Source organism: Opisthocomus hoazin, chromosome 1 (genome assembly GCF_030867145.1).
Source record: "Opisthocomus hoazin isolate bOpiHoa1 chromosome 1, bOpiHoa1.hap1, whole genome shotgun sequence".
Classification (NCBI taxonomy): domain Eukaryota; kingdom Metazoa; phylum Chordata; class Aves; order Opisthocomiformes; family Opisthocomidae; genus Opisthocomus; species Opisthocomus hoazin.
This window is the reverse complement of record NC_134414.1, coordinates 150,658,080-150,679,558: the sequence shown is the minus strand read 5'-3', so window position 1 is coordinate 150,679,558 and position 21,479 is coordinate 150,658,080. Positions and strand designations below refer to the sequence as shown.

Genomic DNA, 21,479 nt, shown 5'->3' with positions numbered 1-21,479 from the left:
ATTTTCCCCCCCCCTTTTAAGGGGAACACCGCCCTCCCCAGCAGGGTGGCGGGGGGGGGCCGCTCCCCGGCGGCCGCCCCATCGCGGGGCGCGGAGGGGGGGATCCCCGCATCCCTCCCCCGGTCCCCGCGGCTCCCCGACGGCAGCCGCGCCGTGCCCCAGACGTCACCCCACTTCGGAAAGTCGGTGCCGGACAATTAGGACACCCGTTGTGTTGTGTGTCCGTCTTACTCCCCCCCCCCCCCACAAAACCCGCACAGATCACAATCGCTGCATTGTCGGGCTACAAAGCCAGACGGGAGCGCTTATGAATTTAAGTTTGGAGAAGGAAACCGTGCGCTGACACAACACGCTCCCTGTTCGCAGGAGCAGCCAGGAAGGGGAAATGAATGGTGGAAGTTAAAGAGCCTTTCATTGCGGAGCGCACCGCGGGTCCCCGCTCGCCGCCCTCGACGTACGCTGGGGGGGGTGGGGGGGCGGAAAGGGGGGTATCCCCACCTCGCTCCCTCCTAAAACGTGAGCCTCGCCGGGGGAAGCTCGGCCCAATTCCGCCTACGGAGGGCTCGGCCCCGGTGAGCTCCCGCCTCGGGGGAGGGGAGGGGGAGCGGGGCCACACACGGCGCCCGGCAGCGCCCGCCGCTCCGCTTCGGCTGCGGCCGGGGGGCTGCTCGCTGCGGGGACGGGGTTTTGCGGGGAAGCAACGGGCGGAGGGCTCGGCTGTCCCGGGGGAAAGGGAGTCCCGGCCGGCTGCTGGCTGTCGAAGCGGCCGTTCGCTCCGACGGGCGGGTGAGGCGCGGGGCTGGCCCGGCTTTGGCGAGGGACCCTCGCCGCCGCGCTCCGACGAGCTGCGGCCCACGGCGAAGCCGGCCCCATCCCTCCCACCCGGGGGCTCGGCGTGGGAGCGGGCGCGTTTGCCCACCCGCGGGGCCACGACGGCCGCTCGCCCGCCTTCCCCGACGCCGGCAGGGCCCGTGCGGCTCCCGGGACCGGCGGTGGGGTCAGATGAGGGGGGAAGGGGGGGGTCTCCACCTCGCCCCCTTCCCTCCCGGGTCGCTTTCGATGCCGGGCACCACGCGTCCTTAAAATATAATCTGCCCGGTAACCATCAGCGCGCAGCGGCGGGAGCCCCAGAGCTATTGGCTATGCAAATAGCAGGGAGGGGAAGCGGCGCCCCGAACTCCTCACTGACACTTTTAAGGCGGTTTTCCTCCCCCCCCCCACCCCCCCCAGCCCACCGGAGGTTGGGTGGGGAGCAGGGACACCCCCCCCCCCCCCCGCCCGCCCCGCCGCAGCCCGGGCAGCTCCTTCCCCCTCGGGAGCCCCCGCTCCGCCGTCGCAAGGCAGCGGGCGAGAGGCTCGGCGCAGTTTTGACACATTTTTTGCGGGCGGGGAGGGGGGACCGCGACGCCGGCGAAGTTGCGAGGAGGGTGGGGGTCACCCGGTGGCGGGGCGCAGCTCCCGTGTCGTGCCCTGTCGCGGCGTGGCGTGTGTGGCGTCCGTGTGTCCCCCCCCCCCCCCCGCAACCAACCTCCCTCCCTCTTCCCTCCCTCCCCCGCCGCGTTTCCTAGAAAGCCGCATCAGCGTGGCCGCGCAGCGCGGCTGTTGCTGGATTTCACCCCCAAAACGCCGCCGAACCCCCACCCCTCCAGGACCCTCGGGTTTGCCGTTGGGCTGCAGTTGGCGGGGAGCTCCGTGTCTCCCCCCCCCCTTTGGCAGATTGAGGGGGGGGGCGGGTGAAGGGGGCGAGGAGGGGGGCGGGACGCGGGTCTGGCACCCCCGGCTGAGCCGGGACCCTGCATCCTTCGCCCCCGTGGGTGGGGGGGGGGGGGGCTCAGCTTCTTGCAATAAGACAAGGGGGGGGGAATGGATTGAGACGGGCTCCCGCCGAACGAAAGCGCGGAGCGGATTTCATCTGGTCGCTGGAAGGAAGAAAAAGAGAAGCTGTCACTCGTGTGTGTGTGTGTGTGTCCCTATACGAGGGCCTCCTGGTTCCTTGTTAGCTTATAGAGAGGGGAAAAAAAAAAAAAAGAAACCCGCGTTTGATGTTACGTCTGCCCAGCTGCTGTTCTCCATAATAACAAGAGAGAGAGGACTGCCTGCCCCGGCCAGTTGCGTCACTTCGCTTCAACTTTAGGCTAGAAATCAAGAGAGGGGGAGAGGAGTTTCAGGGGAGGCAGGAGCGAGCTGGAGAGCCCTGCCGTCTTCCTCCCACCCACCTACCCCTCCTCCTTTACCCCTCTCCTTTCCCCACCCCTTCCCCCCCCCCCCAAAAAAAAAAAAAAAATACAACCCCACCACAACTTTTCCATCAGAGAAAGAGGGAGATCTCTTTGGGAACATGGAGCTGCTGTGCTGCGAGGTGGATCCCATGAGGAGAGCCCTGCCTGACCCAAACTTGCTCTACGACGACCGCGTTTTGCACAACTTACTGACCATAGAGGAGAGGTATCTGCCCCAGTGCTCCTACTTCAAGTGCGTCCAGAAGGACATCCAGCCCTTCATGAGGAGGATGGTGGCCACTTGGATGCTGGAGGTTTGTGTCCGGGGGGAGGGGGGGGGGGATGCGCCTCGCCCCCTCTCCCCCCGCAGCCTCTCGCCCCTCCGGTCGCGGTGGGGGTTCTGCTTGTGGTGTCCCCCCCTCCCCATCCCCCACCCCCTCGAGCTGACCCGGTGCGGTGGGGGAAGGGGCGCGGGGAGCACCGACAGCCCCCGCCCTGGTGGGGACCGGGGGGGGGGGGGGGGTGCCGAAAAGCGGGGTGCGGGAGAGGAGGAAGCGGGAGCTGGAAAAGTCATTTGCAATTAAAAAGCAAAGCCAAGCCGCCTCCGGCTGCGGGCGGCCCGGGAGCGCTGGGGATTTGCGGCTTTTCTGGGGCACGGAGCTGCGCCCGGGGCAGGGCGAGGGAAATGGGGTGCCCGGTGCCCCCCGCCTTTTGCCCGGCCGGGATTTCGTGCCCACGTATGCAGTGGGGAGGACGTGCCTTCTCTTTTTTTTTTTACTTTCGCCATGTTGCGTTGCATGCAACTCTGCTCGGAGGCGCCGAGCCCGTCTTCCCCCCCCCCCCCCCCCGTTTCCAAGAAGGGGCTCGGAAATGCACCCCGCCACTGCGACCCCCCCCCGTCCCCCGTCCCGGCCGGGGGCTGCCGGGGACCCCGAGCCGGCAGCGAACCCCCCCCTTCGCCCCGACCCTTCAGGCAGCGGGCCCAGCTCCCCGCGGAGCTGCCTGCCTTGCCCCGGCCCCACCACCCATCGTTTGCCCCTTCGGATCTCCTTTGGGGGGGACCTTTCCCGGACCAAACCCCCCGGGTTGGAAAGACCGGACTCCCCGCTTGGTTTTCATGTGCGATTTGTGCTTTTTCTCCCCGGCTCCGATTTTTGGTAAATTTTTGAAGTCATTTTTTTTCTCGCTCGCTGCTTGCTAAGAGGATCCAGGCAGCGCGGGCTCTCCCCACCCCACCTCGCCCTACGCTGCGTCTCCCGTCCTTCCCCCCCCCCCCCGGCTGGGTCGGGGGCGCCGGGCCGGGGGACACCCCCCGGGGGAATTTTTGCAATTGTCGGAAATGATAGGGGACCGTCCCGGGATGGCCCCGGCGCCAAAACCGGGACCCCCGGGACAGTTTTAATATTTTTATCGATTTTTTGAAAATATGACGAAATCAAAAACCAAAAAAAAGGGAAAAAAATTGGGTCGCAAAAAAAAAAAAAAAAACACCCAAGTCGGAGGCTGCTCGCTTGCTGCTGGATGGGGCTTTTCGGCTCTCCCACACAGTGTCCTGAATTCATTTCTTACTGAATGAACTGAAGGAATGTGAAAGCCGATTGACAGCCTTCCCGGCCTCTCCGCAGATCTCCCCCTCCCCCAAAATTTAGCTCCCCGGGAAACAAAATTAGCAGGAGCCCCTGGGCACGGGGGGCGGCGGTCCGTTGCGTGGGGTCACTCGTTTATTTATTTTTTTCCTCTTTTTGTCTCTTTCTCTCTCCCCCCCCCCTCCCCCCCCGGCCCCATCCTCCCCCGCCTGCAGGTCTGCGAAGAGCAGAAGTGCGAAGAAGAAGTTTTCCCCCTGGCCATGAACTACTTGGACAGGTTCTTGGCGGTGGTGCCCACTCGGAAGTGCCATCTGCAGCTGCTGGGGGCCGTCTGCATGTTCCTGGCCTCCAAGCTGAAGGAGACCATCCCCCTCACCGCCGAGAAGCTCTGCATCTACACGGACAACTCCGTCAGACCCCAGGAGCTGCTGGTAAGCGGCCCCCCTCCCTCCGCGTCCTGCCCGCGCCGGGGTCTTGCACAGAATCACAGAGTCCCAGCATGGCAGGGGTTGGAAGGGACCTCTGTGAGTCACCCAGTCCAACCCCCTGCCGAAGCAGGGTCACCTACAGCAGGCTGCACAGGACCTTGTCCAGGCGGGGCTTGAATATCTCCAGAGAAGGAGACTCCACAGCCTCCCTGGGCAGCCTGTGCCAGGGCTCCGTCCCCCTCAGAGGGAAGAAGTTCTTCCTCATGTTGCACCCCCCCCACCTTTTAAAAAAAAAATAAAAAATGAGGGTTTTCCACGGGGTTTTGCGCACTCCGTGGGGTGTCAGAGCGTGCTGGGGAGCCGGGGGGGGGGGGGGCGCGCAGACGCACGCGACCTCCCCGTCGGCTCTGGCACGGCGGGACCCCCGGGGGTGAAGGGGGCAGTGGGATGGGGGGGGTACGGCCCCCCCACGCCGCGTGTCCCCGCCGCGGGGGCGGCCCCGCGGGGGAGGCGCCGGGCGCACGTGCGCGGGGCGGGCGGCGCGGGGCGGCGGCGCCACCTGGCGGCAGACACGCGGCGGCGGGCGGGCCTGCCGGCACCCGGGGGGGGGGGGGGGGGGGGGAGGCGGCTGTCGCGACCGTGGGTCCCCGTGGGTTGTCACGCCGCGGCGCGGGGCGCCGAGGGGTGGGCGTCCAGCCAGCGAGCCCTGTGCTGGCGGATCCCGGAGAGGGGTCCCCGGTGGCGCGGGGAGCCCACGCACGACACGAAGGCGTGGAGCCGCGCGCCTGCCTCCCCGTGCCGCGTGGGTGTGGCGTCACGTTCCCGTGTTCCGTCGTCTGGACCAAGTGCGTCCTCTGGACCAAGCTCTGCATCAAAAATAACCAACGACGTGCTCTTCGACGTCAGCGTGTCGCGTTAGCCTGGGGAAGACCGGTCCTCGGTTAGCGTAGTTGCTGTTACATTCAAATATTGGACAAGTTTTCTTGAATTAAATCAAAAACCCGAGCCCCGTGTTGTTTCTGGGGCCGGTTCCGCACGTGAGCGTGAGATCTTTCGAGCTGTGGCGGGCTCTGTCGTAACCCGGCACGAACGCCTGCAGGAGAGCGACTTGCCATTGAAGCGGGCGCCTGTTCAGAGGAGCGGCTGCAGAAATGGCGTTGTGGGGTCCATGTTTATGGTTTCTCGGCAACGCTGGGTGACGTCTCCTCGGCTGCGAAATTAAAGGACTCTTTTTTTTTTTTTTTTTTTTTTTTTTTTCTTATTTTTCTTCCCCAACTCACTAGCTCTCCGAGCTTAGCCGGGGCTCCCCGCCACGCTGGGCTGCGTCAGGCTCACGCGTCGTCAGGACTCCAGGATCAGTGCGTGGGATTTAGCCGGTAGCTAATAGTTGGCACATGAGGCAGAAAGGAGTCCGAGGGCTGAGCTCTATTCGCTCTGCAGGGCACCGTGAGGTACCCAAAACTTCATTTCAAGTTCTTCAGGTCTGGTCCTGCTTGAAGCCGGTGGCTGGATCTGCCAGTTAGGTACCATCTCTACCTCTGACCACATTGTAGGGGATGGCCGGCAGTTCGACGCCTGCCCAAGCTTTCCTCTGGTTTCACTGGGAGTTTTGGGCGTGCGGAGAACGTGGCAATGGATCTTGCGTGATTTATTGGCAGATAATTTACGCAGGCTACTTCTTGGCCGTGTTACGTGCGTTTCCGCAGAGCCTGTCTTGGAAGGGTTTAAGCACCGTCAGATTTATCCACGGGAGCTTTGGAATACGGTTTCAGGAGAGAACACCATCAAGCTGACTTCCCCAGTTTTGAAAAAGAATGTACATCTGGGTTATTTTTGTGCGTGGCTATCCCTAGGGCTTTAAATGGCTATAAAGTAAGGACGATAGCCGTTCAGAAGAAGTTAGTAGGAAAGGACCACAGTGACCTTGGCAATATCTAATTGCAGGCTAAACTTTCTGGGTGGGCATTCAGCGCTGGATACAAAAAAAAGTAAAATCTTGGCAGGAGCTGCCAGGTCTCATTATTTTCAGTAGGGCTTGACATTTCCAGTGTTTAAAAAAAAAAAAAAAGAATAAAAAGAATAAAGTCAACAACTTCAAAGCAGTAGGCGCATACGGAAAAAAAAAATGTTTGAGGAAACCCAATTTAGCAGTGATATAATTACAATCAGAGAAATAAGCGAAGTGGGGGGTTTTTTTTCAGACTTGCTTATGGCTTTTCTGCTCTTTTCCCCTCCCCGTCCCCCCACCCCGCAGGAATGGGAGCTGGTGGTGCTGGGGAAGTTGAAGTGGAACCTGGCAGCCGTCACCCCGCACGATTTCATCGAACACATCCTAAGGAAGCTGCCCCTACCTAAAGACAAGTTGCTTTTGATCCGGAAGCACGCCCAGACCTTCATCGCCCTCTGCGCCACAGGTAGGCCCGGGTGCCCTGCGGTCGGAGGGGCAGGTGAGTCGCTGGCGGGGCGAAGGCTTCCCGTCCCCTCCGTCCTCGCGCGGTGCGGGGAGAGCGGCTCCAGCCGGCGGGGCCGCTGGCGAAGGGCAGCCCGAGCCCAGCTCTGAAGCTACGGAGTTTTCTTCTCGGAGTCGGGAGCTGCAGCGCGGTTGCGCTGATTTTGCAGTCACAGAATCACAGAATGTTCGGGGTTGGAAGGGACCTCTGTGGGTCACCCCGTCCAACCCCCTGCCGAAGCAGGGTCACCTACAGCAGGCTGCACAGCACCTTGTCCAGGCGGGTCTTGAATATCTCCAGAGAAGGAGACTCCACAACCTCCCTGGGCAGCCTGTTCCAGGGCTCCGTCACCCTCAGAGGGAAGAAGTTCTTCCTCGTGTTCAGCTGGAACTTCCTGTGCTTCAGTTTCTGCCCATTGCCCCTTGTCCTGTCGCTGGGCACCACTGAAAAGAGTCTGGCCCCATCCTCCTGACACCCACCCTGCAGATATTTATAAGCATTTATTAGGTCCCCTCGCAGCCTTCTCTTCTTCATGCTGAACAAGCCCAAGCTTCAAGCTTGTTCAGGCTGAACAAGGTCAGGTCCCTCGGACTGGGTGAGACCCTACGGTTTTCTGCTTTGCCCGTTCACTGATTTTTTTTTTAAGGGCTGCGGTTTGTAAGGGCAGGTGTGGGACGGCTGAAATACTGGAAGCTGTCACGGCACAGCAGCCCAAAACGCGTTGGGCGAATGCGTTCAGTTACTGTGGTAACAACATTTCATTAATGGCGTCGTAACGTGTGTGTGATGCAACCACATTACTGAAGCGTAGGGAATGAGAATTTAGGAAGTAATTAGCTTTTATTTTTAAATGTTTGGATTCTCTTTCTAACTTCACGGCAAGAAGGCAGTGAAACGAGCGTGCTTTGCAGGGAAGCATCGCGCTCCCCTGTTCACTGAAGCAGAGGAAGTTCCGTCTGAACACGAGGAAGAACTTCTTCCCTCCGAGGGTGACGGAGCCCTGGCACAGGCTGCCCAGGGAGGCTGTGGAGTCTCCTTCTCTGGAGATATTCCAGACCTGCCTGGACATGGTCCTGTGCAGCCTGCTGTAGGTGACCCTGCTTCGGCAGGGGGGTTGGACTGGGTGACCCACAGAGGTCCCTTCCAACCCCGAACATTCTGTGATTCTGTTGTCGTGTGCTTGGCTGAATACAGTGTCCGAAGATTTAGGTGATGAGAAGAATTGCTTCTGTGGAAGAGAGGCTTTAGATTTATACCTGTCTGCAAAACGCTGGGTTTTGTTTGGGTTTTTTATTTTTCCCCAGTGACTTCCAGAAAATGAGTGTACTCTAATTTTCATCCGAAGGATTAACGGTTAGACCGCTTCTTCGAGGCTGGACCTGGAACAGACAAGCAGCACGCAGCGTTTTCCAGGGTTGTTACCAAGTAGCGTGTGGCTCAGTGTTTGCGTTCGCTGCAGTCGGGCGTACCTAGTCCTCGGTGATCGGAGCTGCTCCGCCTGCGTGTTTGCAGAGGGGAGAGGAAGACGGGGTGCAGATCTGGGGTGTGAATGCCTGCTGCTGTGCCTGCCTCTCAGTATTTGAGGTGCGGTAACTGCTTTTGCAACGTGGGCCAGTTTTTGTTACCTCGGTCAGTCTGGTTTAGAGGATCTCACAGGGGCCGTGTTAGAGTAAATGGCTTTTTGGTTACCAAGATGCTCAAGCTTTTCCTTCTTTCCTCACTGCTGCGTGATCCTTTTCGGGCAAAAGACCACCAGACTCAGTAGAAATACTGCTCAAAGTCTGCGGGGTCTCTCTTGGTAATTCGCCAGACATTTCTAGACTAATTAGCCTTTTAGTTGAGGTTTAGTCTGTTCCGTCAGCTTTGTTTTCTTTCTGTGCCTGCTCTGCTTGCTCAGGATTCATTCACACTGCCCCGTTTCTTCTGATAAAGATGTTCTTTCCCATGGATGTTGCTGTGGGTCCTCACAACACCATCAGCTGTCAACCTCCAACGTAACCTGGATGTTGTCTTGCAAACCAGACCAACCTTCCCTCTCTTTTGTTGCTTTCACTTCCTACACTAGTTTTGTTTTGTTTTGTTTTATCCAAGAGGACGTTTTCTGGAGTGATGTAGATTTCATTTGTGATTTAACTTTTCAAATCCTGGTCCATAATCCTTTGCCCTTAAAGTCTGCTGTATAACCAAACCGTTCCAAGACTGTGGGCCATGAACGAGTTTCCAAAGTCTGTGGCTTCCTTCCACCTTCCACCCTTTCTCCATGAATTCTTTGATGGTTAGGTCCGTGCTTTCCTAGTTTATTTACTGAGATACAAACCTTTCCAACCCTTAGCCCAATCAAGCACTTCTCTCGTGTGTTTCCCTGTGTGATCTGCTTCTCATGTTGTATGTCTGAAATCCATGAACTGAAGTCCTTGACGTAAGAGTTTGAAGAGGCAACAAGTCACAACTTCTTTTCTTGCAAGTGAAAGACGTAATTGACTGCGTACGGAGCTTCCCAAAGGACAGGGCACTGTGGCGGTGGATTTTCTTTGCTTCTCATCCCGTTTTCCACAGACCGCTGTGTTGGCATTTAGTTTTGAGGAGGACCCACAACCTCTTGCAGTTTCAAAAGCAGAGATCTCACCCAAGCTGTCGTTGCCAGTTTTCTACCCCATTCGCAGTCTGCTGGTGTTACAGAAATGCCATGTTATTACTTCTGTATTTCCCTTTCACTGCCACTCTTCTCGAAGTCATTCTTGCCCTCCTCGGAGAAGAAGAGCCCTTTCTCATCAGACTTCCTTCCAGATCAAGTTGTCATTTCCTTTTCTCGTCCTGTTTGTTGCCGAGCTCTCGTCAGCCGCTGTGTTTCTTCTTTCCCTTTCTCCCTCAGAGCTTCTGCTCTCTGCCAGCTCGGGTTAAGCCTGCTGTTTCATTTCCCCATTTGCCTCCTTTCAGCAGGATGACCTCCTCTGACGTGTTCCCTTGCTCTCTCCATGTGTGTTTTTAGCCCGGGTTTGACTCTTTGCTGTTACCAGACCTGACCTGGCTGTCTGGCTAATGGCTCTGGTCTGGAGCATAGCAGTGAAGCTCTGTTTGTTTCCGTCACAGTTCAGCTTTCTCTGCTTTCAAGTACTTTTTCTTCTTCTTTAGTGTATCGTGCAATATCTGGCATGTTTGGAACTTTTTTCTGCTAGCCTGAGTTCTTCTTCACCAGCTGCTCCATTTTAATTTCCCAGCAAAAGCGTTATACCAGAAATTCCCGAGTGTTCCTTGCTTTTACGGAGCTGGCTGCGATCTCGGTCCTAGAATACTTTGTGTCAGCAAACGGAGAGGAAAGCAACCATTAACAGTTCTGGATGTTGTGCTGGATGTGTAGGATCACTTGATGTTCAGCTGTTCTCCTTTCCGGTTGCGTGTTACGCGGAAGGAGACGATACTCGGTTCTTTCACATACTGCTTTCAGTCGCGTTCTATCATTTTGGCACTCTCTCTGTCTCTCTGTCTTTATTTTGAGCCCAGTTTCTGAAACAAGCTGCACGGATATAAATCCACAGCCTCTCCGCAGTCCCTGCGGTGATTAATGATTCACATGAGCATGACTGAAACTGGAACGTATCCCTCTTTGCCCTTGGTCCCATCTGAACATGCGGCTGCTGAGCAAGACAGAACCTTATTCCCCGAACAAAAAGTTTTCTCATTACCGTGCCCGGCGCTCACAACGCTTTCAGGAACGCTTCCTCTGCTGGAAGGGGCCGAAAGCGGCGTCTGCCCGCAGCGTGTCCCTGGCCGTGCTTCCAGGCTGTGCGGGCAGGCTGCTGCCGCGGAGCGAGAGCTCGGTCCGTGGGCTGGGACTCGCCTGTGCGTAGGCCGGATTGCTTCCAGCCGCCTCGCTCGCCGCGCGGTCACAGCGTAGAGATTGACACGCACTGGCACAGCCTGGTTTGTCGTGGTGTCGTTTGGTTTCTCATCCCGCTGGTGGCTTCCAGCTTGTTCAGCCTGGAGAAGAGAAGGCTGCGGGGAGACCTGATTGCAGCCTTTCAGTACTTAAAGGGGGCCTATAGGAAAGATGGGGACAATCTTTTTAGTAGAGACAGCAGTGACAGGACGAGGCGTAATGGTTTTAAACTAAAACAGGGTAGGTTTAGGCTGGATATAAGGAAGAAATTCTTTACAATGAGGGTGGTGAAACACTGGAACGGGTTGCCCAGAGAGGTAGTGGAGGCCTCATCCCTGGAAACATTCAAGACCAGGTTGAACAGGGCTCTGAGCAACCTGTTCTAGTTAGCGGTGTCCCTGCTCACTGCGGGGGGGTTGGACTAGATGACCTCTAGGGGTCCCTTCCGACCCAAAACTTTTTATGATTTTATGATTCTGTGATTCCCGTGTAAGTGAAAATATCCTTCAGGAGTCTGCTGAATTTTAAAGGCACCAAGAGGCTGCATCTGGACCCGTTGTCCTCACAATGTAGCTTGACAAAATCAATGCTTACTGCTTTTTCAGCACGGGAGGATCCTATTTTATCTGTGAGCCCGATGGAGATCATCCTTCTTCTGCTCACCGGCATCCTGTCACGTCGCTGCTCTGACTGCACCTCTGTCTGTTGGGTGCTTTGCACCCTTCATCCCTCCTCTGTCTCTTCGTCCCTCCTCTGTCTCTTCACACAGCCTGCCACAGTTTGGAAATGTTTTCTCTGGGCTTGCCTGTTTGCTTGTACGTGGCCGTGCTCCAAGCCAGGGAATCGCCCCTGGAGGAGTGGGAGAGGGCGCTGGTCACAGAGCTGCGTGCAGGGCAGAAGAGGACCGTGCGTGATTTCCTTGACTTCAGCGTAGCCGTCGTTTCTTCTTCTTCCAGGCTGTTCGGCGTCACAGATGGCCAGCCGCTTCCTTGCCTTACGCTCGCTTGCTGGAGGCTGCACGTGCCACTGTTCCGGCACAGGACACCCCTTTTTATCTCAGTGCCTGTAAGGGAATGGGTTTTGGGGGAGGACAGGCGGTGCAAGTCAGGCTTTCAGAAAGAGGAGCTGTGCGTCTCCGAACACAAGCTGTAACGGAGAGGCTGATCTCCATGGGGAGGTTTTCGGTGTTTTATTTGAAGTGGCATGCAGAATTTGGAAGCAGAAGGCTTTGCAGACTTGCAGAGACAGAAGGTGACTTGTGTAGATCCCTAGACTCAGCCCTTTGCATGGTCTCTGTGCTCCAGCCGAGTCCTATGGCAGGTGAGATGTTCCCGTGGCGGATACAATGCAGCATCTCATAGACCAGTGGCTTGCAAAGCCTCTGTCTGCAAAGAGCCTAGGAAAGAGGAGGAAAATTTCAGCTTGAAGTCAGTTTTGTACAGCGTGCCAAACCTCTGCCCACTGTCTCTGGGACATTAATCATCTACATCTGAAAGCTGAGAAGGCTTTTTTTTAACTTCTGGGCCAAATCCTGGGTCCTTACTCAGACAGAGGTTCTGTGGGAGTCAATGGGAGTGTTGTCTGAGCAAAGACTGCGAGATGAGGCCCACAGCCCTAGTGATCTGGAGGGTAACCACACAGAATGCTTTGTAACACCAAGAGGCATGTTTGGTCCTCAGGACTCCTGCTGGGCAAGTCTACTATGCATCCTTCCCCTTCAGCCAATGTAAGAGTTGCTGGGCTCTGTCCCTGCAGAGGGTCAAAGTGGGATACGAGTTTTAGCAGGGATCTGTTCTTTGCAGGGGGAAAGAAAGAAGTCCACAGAGGCTTTGTTGTGTGGATTAATCTCTTAGAAATAAAACACATGTCGCAAAGTGGCAGTGGTTGCACAAATACTTCTCGCATGACAGAAGAAAGAGTAATCCACGTGAATTTATTGCCGTACAAGAGAAGGCTCTTGCTCGTTCCTGGGACGGGCATCTCATATCGGTATATTGAACTCTCCGGCAAAATGAAGCCATGAGAACCATGGAAGCGCCCTCAGCAAGTAAGCGGGGCCTGGGGAGTGTTTCGTATGAGCAGACTCACTCCGTAAGTTGTAGGACCCATCAGATCTGGGAAGATGAGGTGGAAGGAAATGGAGGAAGAGAGACTTCGCTGATACAAGCTGGAGTAATTCCTGCGCTGCCAGATAAGTTGCCCTCCTTCCTACAAGCTGCAGATCTGACTTTTTTCCCGGTAGTTTAAGTGCTGACATAATCCTGATCTTTGGTTAGGCTTCCTTACTGAAGGTGTAGAACAAATGAAATTAGTAATCGGTGCAAACAGTTGTTCAGAAAGAGAGTTTGTGACCAGCTCATAAGCATGTTGTAGGGAGCGCTCGTAGACCTCACATCGACTGTTCAGCGTGTTGCCCTGTCTCTGCCTCACTTGGATGGCTGTGATGGAGCATTAGCATTGAGCATACCTGTCTAAAGGCCGAAAGCTTCTTGCCTTGCTGTGGCCCAGGAGCAGAATTAGGTGTCTGCCCTCCTGCCTGCTCAAAGGATAGAAGCCGGTCTGCGTCCTGTTTTACTCGACAGTTTTTTGTTTGGTTGCGCTTGGCACTGGCGTGCCCTTTTTCTGAAGGGCGGAAGAGTCACCTGGTTTTGCCTTAAAAGCAGAAATGGTTAACGTGGGGAAAAAATTGCTGTGTCTTGTAGAAATACGAGAGCAAGAGAAAAAAATGGCCAGTGCAGTTAAACCCAACTGCGTTTGAAAAAGAAGTAACACCCTGACGCCGGAATTGCATTTGGAGCAAAACAGGCAAGAATTAAATTCGCTGCTTACGTTGTTTCCCTTAGACATTTCTTTTACACTTACCTGGTTAAAGACAGATCCATGCTTGTTCTCCTCATACAGTCATTGGCTGGGTGAAGAAGTTTGAGGCTGGGTGAAAGCCGACGATTACCTATATCATTTCATAAACTGATCTTAACAACCGTCACGATTCTGTTCTCCTGATGGAGGTAACGTTCCTCCCCCCGACCCCCGTGAGAAGCATTACGTTCCTCAAGACAGGGCTTTCCGAATCTGAGTTTGCAAGTCTGGAAATAAACCTCTATGAAATTATAGGGATTAAAACAGGCTGTTAAAAAAAACCCAAAAAGCCAGCAGCCAGAGCAGTACCAAGGGTCGTTGTAAGAAGGTAGATTTCCCACCTGCCTTTGGCACACCGAGCACGTTCAGCCTGGATATTTGTCAGCGCTCCTTTCCTTCCGGCTGTTTTCATTTACTGGCTGCAAGCTGGGGCTTCCCCTTGCGGGACCTCTCCGGGTTCCTGCCTCGCTTCCCTCCTGCTTTAGACTGACTGTCAACCTTGCGTTTTCCTGGCTCGGAGGCAGCGGAGTCCGCCGGATCAGGAGAGAGCCAGCAAAGCAGCCCTGGAAGCCGACCGTTGGTGACGTGTGCCGCGCCAGCAGAGAAGCGTCCTCGGCACGTGCGTGCGTTGGTGCCCCGGCTGTGGGAGCTCCGGTCTGAAAGCAGGGTGCGGGTTCGTGGAACCCCGACTTGGCGTGATGGCTCCGGCTGGCTGCTCCGGAGACGGCAGTGTTTCAAAGGGCGCCGCTGCTTCTGGTGGCTTTTGTTGTATTTCCAACACTGAAGTCAGTGGGGTTGTGCAGGGTTAGTCCCTATTTTTTTTTTTTTTTTTTTTTTTTTTTGAGGTCCTTTAGGGAAAAGGTGGTACCAAAATGGGGATGGGATGGTTTCTGGTGTTCATTGCGTGGAATAGAAGGTAAAACAAGTCCTGCTCTCTAACAACCCGTTTCTTCCTCGAAGTGTGTTCCCATCCTTGCAGACTACATGTTTTCTGACTTTTAACGAGACTCTTCTGTACTTTGCCGCAGAATTGCGTAAATCACAGCAAAGTTAGAGGCAGAGCCCTGTCGTCCGTGCAGGCTCTGGGTGCCTGTTAACCAAGGTTGCACGTAGGTCCGAAAAGAAGGGTTTAGCCCACAGCCCTGCTTCAGGTATCCAGTAAGAAGAGGGTTTTTGAAGATTCCCTCTGCAGTACAGGGGTTGTCGTCTCCAACAAGAATTAGAAGTAAAAGCATATGTTTCAAAGTCAGATGTTTAAGTCCTCTCTCCCCTGCTTTTATTCCGATTTTTTTGAAATCTCAGGGCAAGCTCGTAACTTGATTCTGGGGGAAGTTTTACCTGGGTGAAAACTGAGGGAGGATGGCGGGACTTGGCTTGTTACAGTGAGGGAAGCGGGGACAGAGGTTTATGATTGAAAATAACGTGTAAAAAGCTTGTTTTGAATTTCTTGATGGAATGTAAGCGACTCGGAGGGGGGTTCTGCATCCCCTCAGATACGGTACTTCATATTTATGCTTGCGTTGCACCTTGACAAACATTTCACGTAGTTATTGCTTTGCTTGAATATGGAAATATGTTAATTACGGCTTTTATTCCACTGCCTGCTCTTTTCCTCAGCCTTTTCTATTCAACCCTCTAGGTGGCCCAGCACAATGTGGCTTCTTTTCTTTCAATGAGCTCTTTCCACACTAATAGGGTCCAGGGTGATGTGGAGAACCATGTGCACGAAATTGGTGCAGCACCCCCCATCCCTTTGTGGGCATGTCAGGTTAAATTCATATCAGCAGGAGGGTCACTGCCATGATTTTCAATAGCGCGAGATGAGGTGATGACTTCAGACAATGGCGCCACACTCTCCAGTTGGAGACACTTGCCTCACCAGTTGCAGTAGTTAATTAATATGCTAAAAATAGAAGCCAGTGATACAAATCGCTGCCTGTTGTACAACAAAGACTGGGCATGTGTAGCTTTGATAGCCAAGTTTATGGTGCTTGTTATGGAGGGAAGTTAGTTTAGAGCTAGAGGCGATGTAAGACTTTCTGGATGCTGAGCTTTAGTCACTCCGGGCCTCTGGCCATTCGCTCGCTGTCTCATTTGCATTATGAATGACATTAAGGGAACTAACAAGGTTATTGGGCATAGAAATGTTCTCATGTGACCCCACGTGGAAGCGGACCTACAGCAGTGCGAGTTGGCAGGGGCACTGTGGCTCTTTATTCGGCTTCCTAGGAAGACGGTTGCTGGGAGTAGATATAAAACCAACCACAAGAAAACCGGCCCTGGGATAATGTGAAGGTCCTGGTGCAAGCCCCTAGGAGGCAAGGAAGTTCAGAGGGCGGGCTGGAGCTGTGTCCTTCGCTCAGTCCGCCGTGCCTGGGCGATGCTGAGCGTTGGGTGCAAGACCCTGTTGCCTGAGTCTCCCCACCAGCTGCTCGGGGCAAGGTGAAGCTGCTCCCTGGGGCCTCAGTGACCACGCACGAGGGTGTGGGTCCATACAGGCCTCTGAGTAGGTCTGTTTTTCCCTGCTGCTGGCTCAAGTGATGGGTGGAAGGGAGTGGGTTTTGGTTCTCAACCGCTGCATCATAGCTTGCGTAGGGACTGTCCAAACGCCAGCAGAGTTTGAGAGGTTTTGCGTCATCTTTTAACCACATCTTCACTGAAACTCGAGACAAGGAGGAGTAAATTATGGAAAGTCCATGGCCACCTGTAGTTCCCATGCATATCTGGGAGGCAGTTTAATAGATTGAAAGATGTAAATGCGGGACTTGCGTCCCAGCTTAGGGCCACGCTGGCCTCATTCACGCCAACGCAAGCACATGGGATTTGCAAATCCAAGCAGATGCAGTGTGTACAAGAGGAGAAGCAGACCCATGGAGGCATGGTCTTCTTTAATTTATCCCTTGTCTGAAGAAATTGGTGGGATTGCTGATGAGTCGCTCGATGTGGATGACAGCAGGTTTTGGGGACACGAGGTCTGTTCGATAAATGTTTGAACATTCTTAAATTTTATAGACATTTGTTACTTGCTCTGTGAGCCAGGAGGAGACTCTGGGCAATCATGCAAGCATATAAACATTTGCAACCTTTATGAAAACCTCTTGTTATCAGCATTCTTTAACCATTCCTGCTCTTCATGTTGGACTGGTAAACTGGTGGCCCAGCAATCACACTGCTTCCGTGAAGCTGCTAGCTACCAGATCAACCCACAGGAACGAGCTGCTGTAATGGTCACCCAGAGCCAAGTCCTGGGCCCCCCCATCAGTGAGGAAGAAGAGGCAAAACAGCATAAAACAAGGGCTGTTTCGAGGGCTTACAATCCCACTGCATTCATGGCCTGCTCTCGAGGTCTGGCCCGATGGTAAGGGCAACCACAGGCTGAGGCACTGAGGACAGGGCGGGCTCTGTGGGCAGTGCACGTGCTATGTGTCGGGGAACCTGACGTGTTTTCCCTGGTGATCCGTTCACAGGCTGGATGGGGCTAACCCCTGTGTGCGTGTCTGAATCCACGTGAGGTAAACAGGAAAGTGATTTTGATCATGAAAGTGCAATTCCTGTTACCTCGACGTGTGCCGAGATGAGCGTCCTCAGGGCTGTGTCCTGCACTGAGAAGTTGGAGTCAAGGCTCTCCTGTTGACTCACTCATTAGTGGGGGCTATGTGGGTTAATTTCCAAGATCGTCAGCTTTCCTGTGTACAGTGGGTTCTTACTATCACAGTAGTGCTTAATTATTATTTTTATAATAGTGGCAGTGCATGTTAATTGCTTCAGTTGGTGAGAATTTGCTCCTTCAGAAGTGTTTGTCAGAGTGTGATGTCTGCTGAGCTCCCCTGGTAGGTAGGGCTTCGACCATTCCCCCTCCAGTCCGTCTGGATGAACGTCACGACCCGAGTCCCATTCTTACCTGACTGCTTCTTCATTCCTCGCGGGTCCCAGGGACAGGTTCCAGCCCGGAGAAGAGCATGCCATCTCCACAGCAATTGCAGTGTCTGCCAGCTCAGAGTCTGGGAGGCTGAGAACAACTCTCCGTGTGTCTAAAACTTGAGCGGTTACGCAGACATCAACGGGGTTACAGAATTTGTGCTAGCTGAACAGAGAGGACTTGGGATCTACCCTGAACAGAAGGGCAGTTTTCTGTAACAATCTGTTTCTATAAATAGGCTGAATATATCGATTGTGGTTTATTTCATATGAAGTGTTACATGGGTTTCCTCTTCCTTCTCCTCCAGTCCCCCCAACTGAAAACTGGTAGAGAGGGGTTTGTTAATGAGTTACTGTTGAACCAAAGAACTTGCAAACCAAGTTTCGTTTTAGGAAGATATCGGCAACCTAGAACATCTCCTGGAAATGGCGTTTAGTAAGACATGCCGATAAACCAGCACCTATGGCAGTATCGTAAACCATGAAATTGCCTAACAGAAGTCACAAGAACATTTAGCTTTATTTTCATTTCTCTCCTGATCTGCACAGATGTGTGAGAGGAAGTTTGGAAATGTGTTTTCAACTGGTTTGTTAAGGACTAGTAGTAATGACAAATGTGATCTTTGTTTTTTCTTTGGTTGTGTAGCTATGGGCTGTAAGTGTTCTCACTTCCTAATTGCAAAGATGGTAAAGATGAATCGCTAATTAAAATCTCTTTCCTGGACAGGTCTTTAAATGCTCGAGTTAATTAAGTCTTCAAAAATTGACGTGACTAAAAATCTCACTTTGGTCCTTTGTGATACCTTATTCCAGTTAGTTTTCTGGTTATACAGAGAGCTCTAATGTGACCGAGACCCAAATTTCTGAGGTAAATTACAGAAAGCCTCCTTCTTCTCTTTCCTTTTCTTTAAAACTAAGGAAAGACTATTAAAAATTGTCCAGGTTTACTTTATGCATCAGTGAGAATAAAAGACCAAACCGCATTTCCATTTTAATTTGCAGATCTGTTACCCTCCTTTGACTGCACGTGATGAGCAGTGTGACTAATGAGCTCCGCCGGACCAAAAAGAGTGGCACTTTTCCCTTTCTTCTGCTTCCCCGTTTTTTATTCCTGGGTGTGGTTTTTTTATGTTGCTTGCCTCTGATGTTTTGCAGCTTTTCTGGTCTGGGCTTGGACTAATTCCCAGATCTGTTCTTGCAGATTTTAATTTTGCCATGTACCCACCATCAATGATAGCAACTGGAAGTGTGGGAGCAGCCATCTGTGGCCTTCAGCTCGATGATGGGGACAGCCTCACGGACCTCCTGGCCAAGATCACAAACACAGATGTGGTGAGTGTCCCGCATTCCTCTTCTGCTTTCACTTCTGAGAACGTGGTGGAGAACTAGGCCATCAAACTGGGCCGGATCCTGAAAGCCCAGTGGAGCGAAGGAGCGGGCGGGTTGCAGGGATGGACCTGGCACCTTGGTTGCGGTGCTTTGGATGTCCAAAGCTCCTTGGCCACCCGGGATCAATTTTCTTTCATGTTCTGTTCAGCAGCTCGGTGGGGAGAGCCTGCTCTGCCCGCCCTGGCTGATGGTCAGGGTTCCTGTAGTGGGGACCCACCTTGGGTACCGCCCTGGGTGATGGGACGAGCAAGCAGACAGCACCCCCTGAGCTGTAAGGTAAACCAGTATATGCGCCAGTCCTGTGTTCACAACGTTGGACTGGATGACCCACAGAGGTCCCTTCCAACCCCGAACATTCTGTGATTCTGTGAAACTGCTCTTCTGGCCCTCCTTGAGGTATCATCGAAAAACCCTTGACTTGAAGGAAGTGAATAATGAGCTCATCCTCCGGCGCTGGCACAGCGTGAGGCAGGTGCAGCCCAGGCTGTCGGGGTTTTTCTCTGTAACTTCAGTAAGCTCTCCCCACGAGGGACATCTCCTGGCTTGTCAGAAAGTCCTGTTGTTGGTAGGAGAGGTGAGTCTGATGGCAGCTGAATGGTGCTCAGGCTCACTCAGGTTTACTGGTCTGGGGTCAGCTTCTGGTGGGGACACGAGAAAAACCCAAACCTGACGGGTGTACTTGGTGTTTCCCAGCAGAGAGGTGGGTGGGCTGAAAGGAGCACGCAGGGTGCCCTCCCTGAGGGCCGGTGCCTCTGCCACCGCGTCCTCGTGCCGGTGGGGCACTGCGGGGAGAGCTTGCGCTCCTGCAGATCCAGACCGCTCGGTCTGGGGATGAAGGAAAGGGAAGGAGTGAGGCTTTCTGAAACGCAGGCTGCTAATAGGGTAACGCTTTTTTTCCCGTAGAAGTATCGGTTTCCAGTGCGTCGTCCTTAACATGTACTAACTATAAAACTTTTCATCGCTTTTACTTTGCAGAGTGAATGCACTGTGCAATTATTAGATCTGTGATAACATTGTCAAGAGGGGGTTTGTTTTTTCCAACAAATATTCTCCGTTTTGTTTAAAAAGGAATAGTCCAGTTTAACAAAAAGGGAAGAATTATGCAATTTTTGGTTTTTTCCTTCAGTCAGATGAAGCCTAACGTTCAAGTACAGTTCTGGAGCTTCCCATTTCTTTTGATTGGATCTGGGTTTTGCACAGAAAAAGGAACATTTCCAATTCCGAACACTTATAATGTAAATCAAGTAGCTGCAGAGGTTTAACACACATTTATTTCAGTGTAAATGAAAACTTTACACAGGTAATTGCTCTTTTGTGTCTGTTTCATAAGCATGGAGAAACAGAGCGGTGATATGTGACAGTGAGCATTTGAAGCGTGCGGGAAGAAGAATCCTGTGTAACAATTCCGACTGCATGGCCTGGTGCAAACAAGGCACAGAGCTCGTTTGTACGTTTAGACCAGGCAAATCCATCAAGCTTACTTCATTTATGTGGGTAACAAGAACTATCGTTATCGGTACTGATACCAGCAGTTGTTGGCTGGGTGAAATTTTCTCCTTGGATGTTTGTCTGGCTGGATGTAACACGATGAGGTTTGGAATCTGCATCCGGCAGATGTCTGGGAGGACTCTTAAAAGAAGTGAGCAGATGTGAGAGGGTCGTTAGAAGACCGAGCAGAGAAAGACAGGGATTTAGGGAGAGGTGAACATCTTGTTAGCAAAAGTGCTGTCTTCAGCCAAGGTTGCAAATACCCACAGAATAAGGAAAACAGTTGGTGCTGGTTACTAAGAGCTTCTTGTATGACTCCATGCCTTAACTCCACAGAGTGTCTGAAAGGCTGATGCCCCTCCACTGTGGTTTTCCTTGTTATATGACAATGCCGGGTGAAGTTGTTGATGTCTGGCTGCTGCTTGTTTTTGCTGTTGTAGACCAACATAGCTGCTCATACCCTTGTGCTTCAAACCCGTCCTGAACTGATCCAGCTTAAAGAAGAGAGGAAGGACCACTTGTTTTGGAGTTGGGGGGTCAGGGGAGCTTGCTTGATTTCTAAGCTGCATCAGTTCACCAATACATTTCCGAGAATGGCCTCACAGCCAGCTAGGAGAGCTGAGCACTGTGGCACAGGGCAGGGACTGCAGGCAGTGGTGGGCATGAGAGGAACATCTGTAACTGTCATGTTCTGTGAGCTTCTTGTACTACAGCGCTAGAAATTACAGCGTGATGGACCAACTCGGTAGTCAGCAGGACAAGGATAACAATGAGAGTGAGGGAACGACAGTGTGGGGTGAGGAATGGGAACACCAACAGCCCTTAGGGTGGCAGAGAAGGGACAGGGGGACTTGCAGAGTGCGGGAGAAGAGAGTAATTGGAAAGTTTTGGGGGAGCCTTCACAGGGTTGGCATCTGCTTCTGCTGCTGTGAAGCAGAACAGAACACATCACTGCCCACAGAAATCTGTGGGTAGTCCTTTGGAAGTCCTTTTTGAGGACAGAAGCAGGTGATGCTCAGGTACCACCAAAACACAAACCTGGAACATGTACTCTCAGCAGAACTCATTGCTTTGTTCCTGTGTCATCTGGTTAATGATGCAGTCTTTCCATCACCAGACCGTGTTCCCCATATCGATGAGCTCCAGATAAGCTTCTGGTATTGTTTCCACAGTATTACAGCACTTGTTGGAAGGGAGATGCCAAGGTAGCTCTTGCTGGTGTATTTGTATTTGATGTGTTTGGTGGATTTTGATCAACCATTGAG

General features: G+C 53.5%; 1 protein-coding gene across 1 annotated transcript in view; it reads left to right on the top strand.

Annotated features, from left to right (window-relative positions):
* The first annotated feature begins 1,883 nt into the window (after window positions 1–1,883).
* CCND2 (cyclin D2) overlaps window positions 1,884–21,479 on the top strand; it is a 39,661-nt gene continuing 20,065 nt past the window's right edge. Inside the window, exons 1-4 of the mRNA XM_075441721.1 lie at window positions 1,884–2,533; window positions 4,021–4,236; window positions 6,488–6,647; window positions 18,539–18,669. Coding sequence (XP_075297836.1) covers window positions 2,339–2,533; window positions 4,021–4,236; window positions 6,488–6,647; window positions 18,539–18,669 — 702 coding nt within the window. The 5' untranslated portion in view covers window positions 1,884–2,338. The remainder of the gene's footprint in view (window positions 2,534–4,020; window positions 4,237–6,487; window positions 6,648–18,538; window positions 18,670–21,479) is intronic.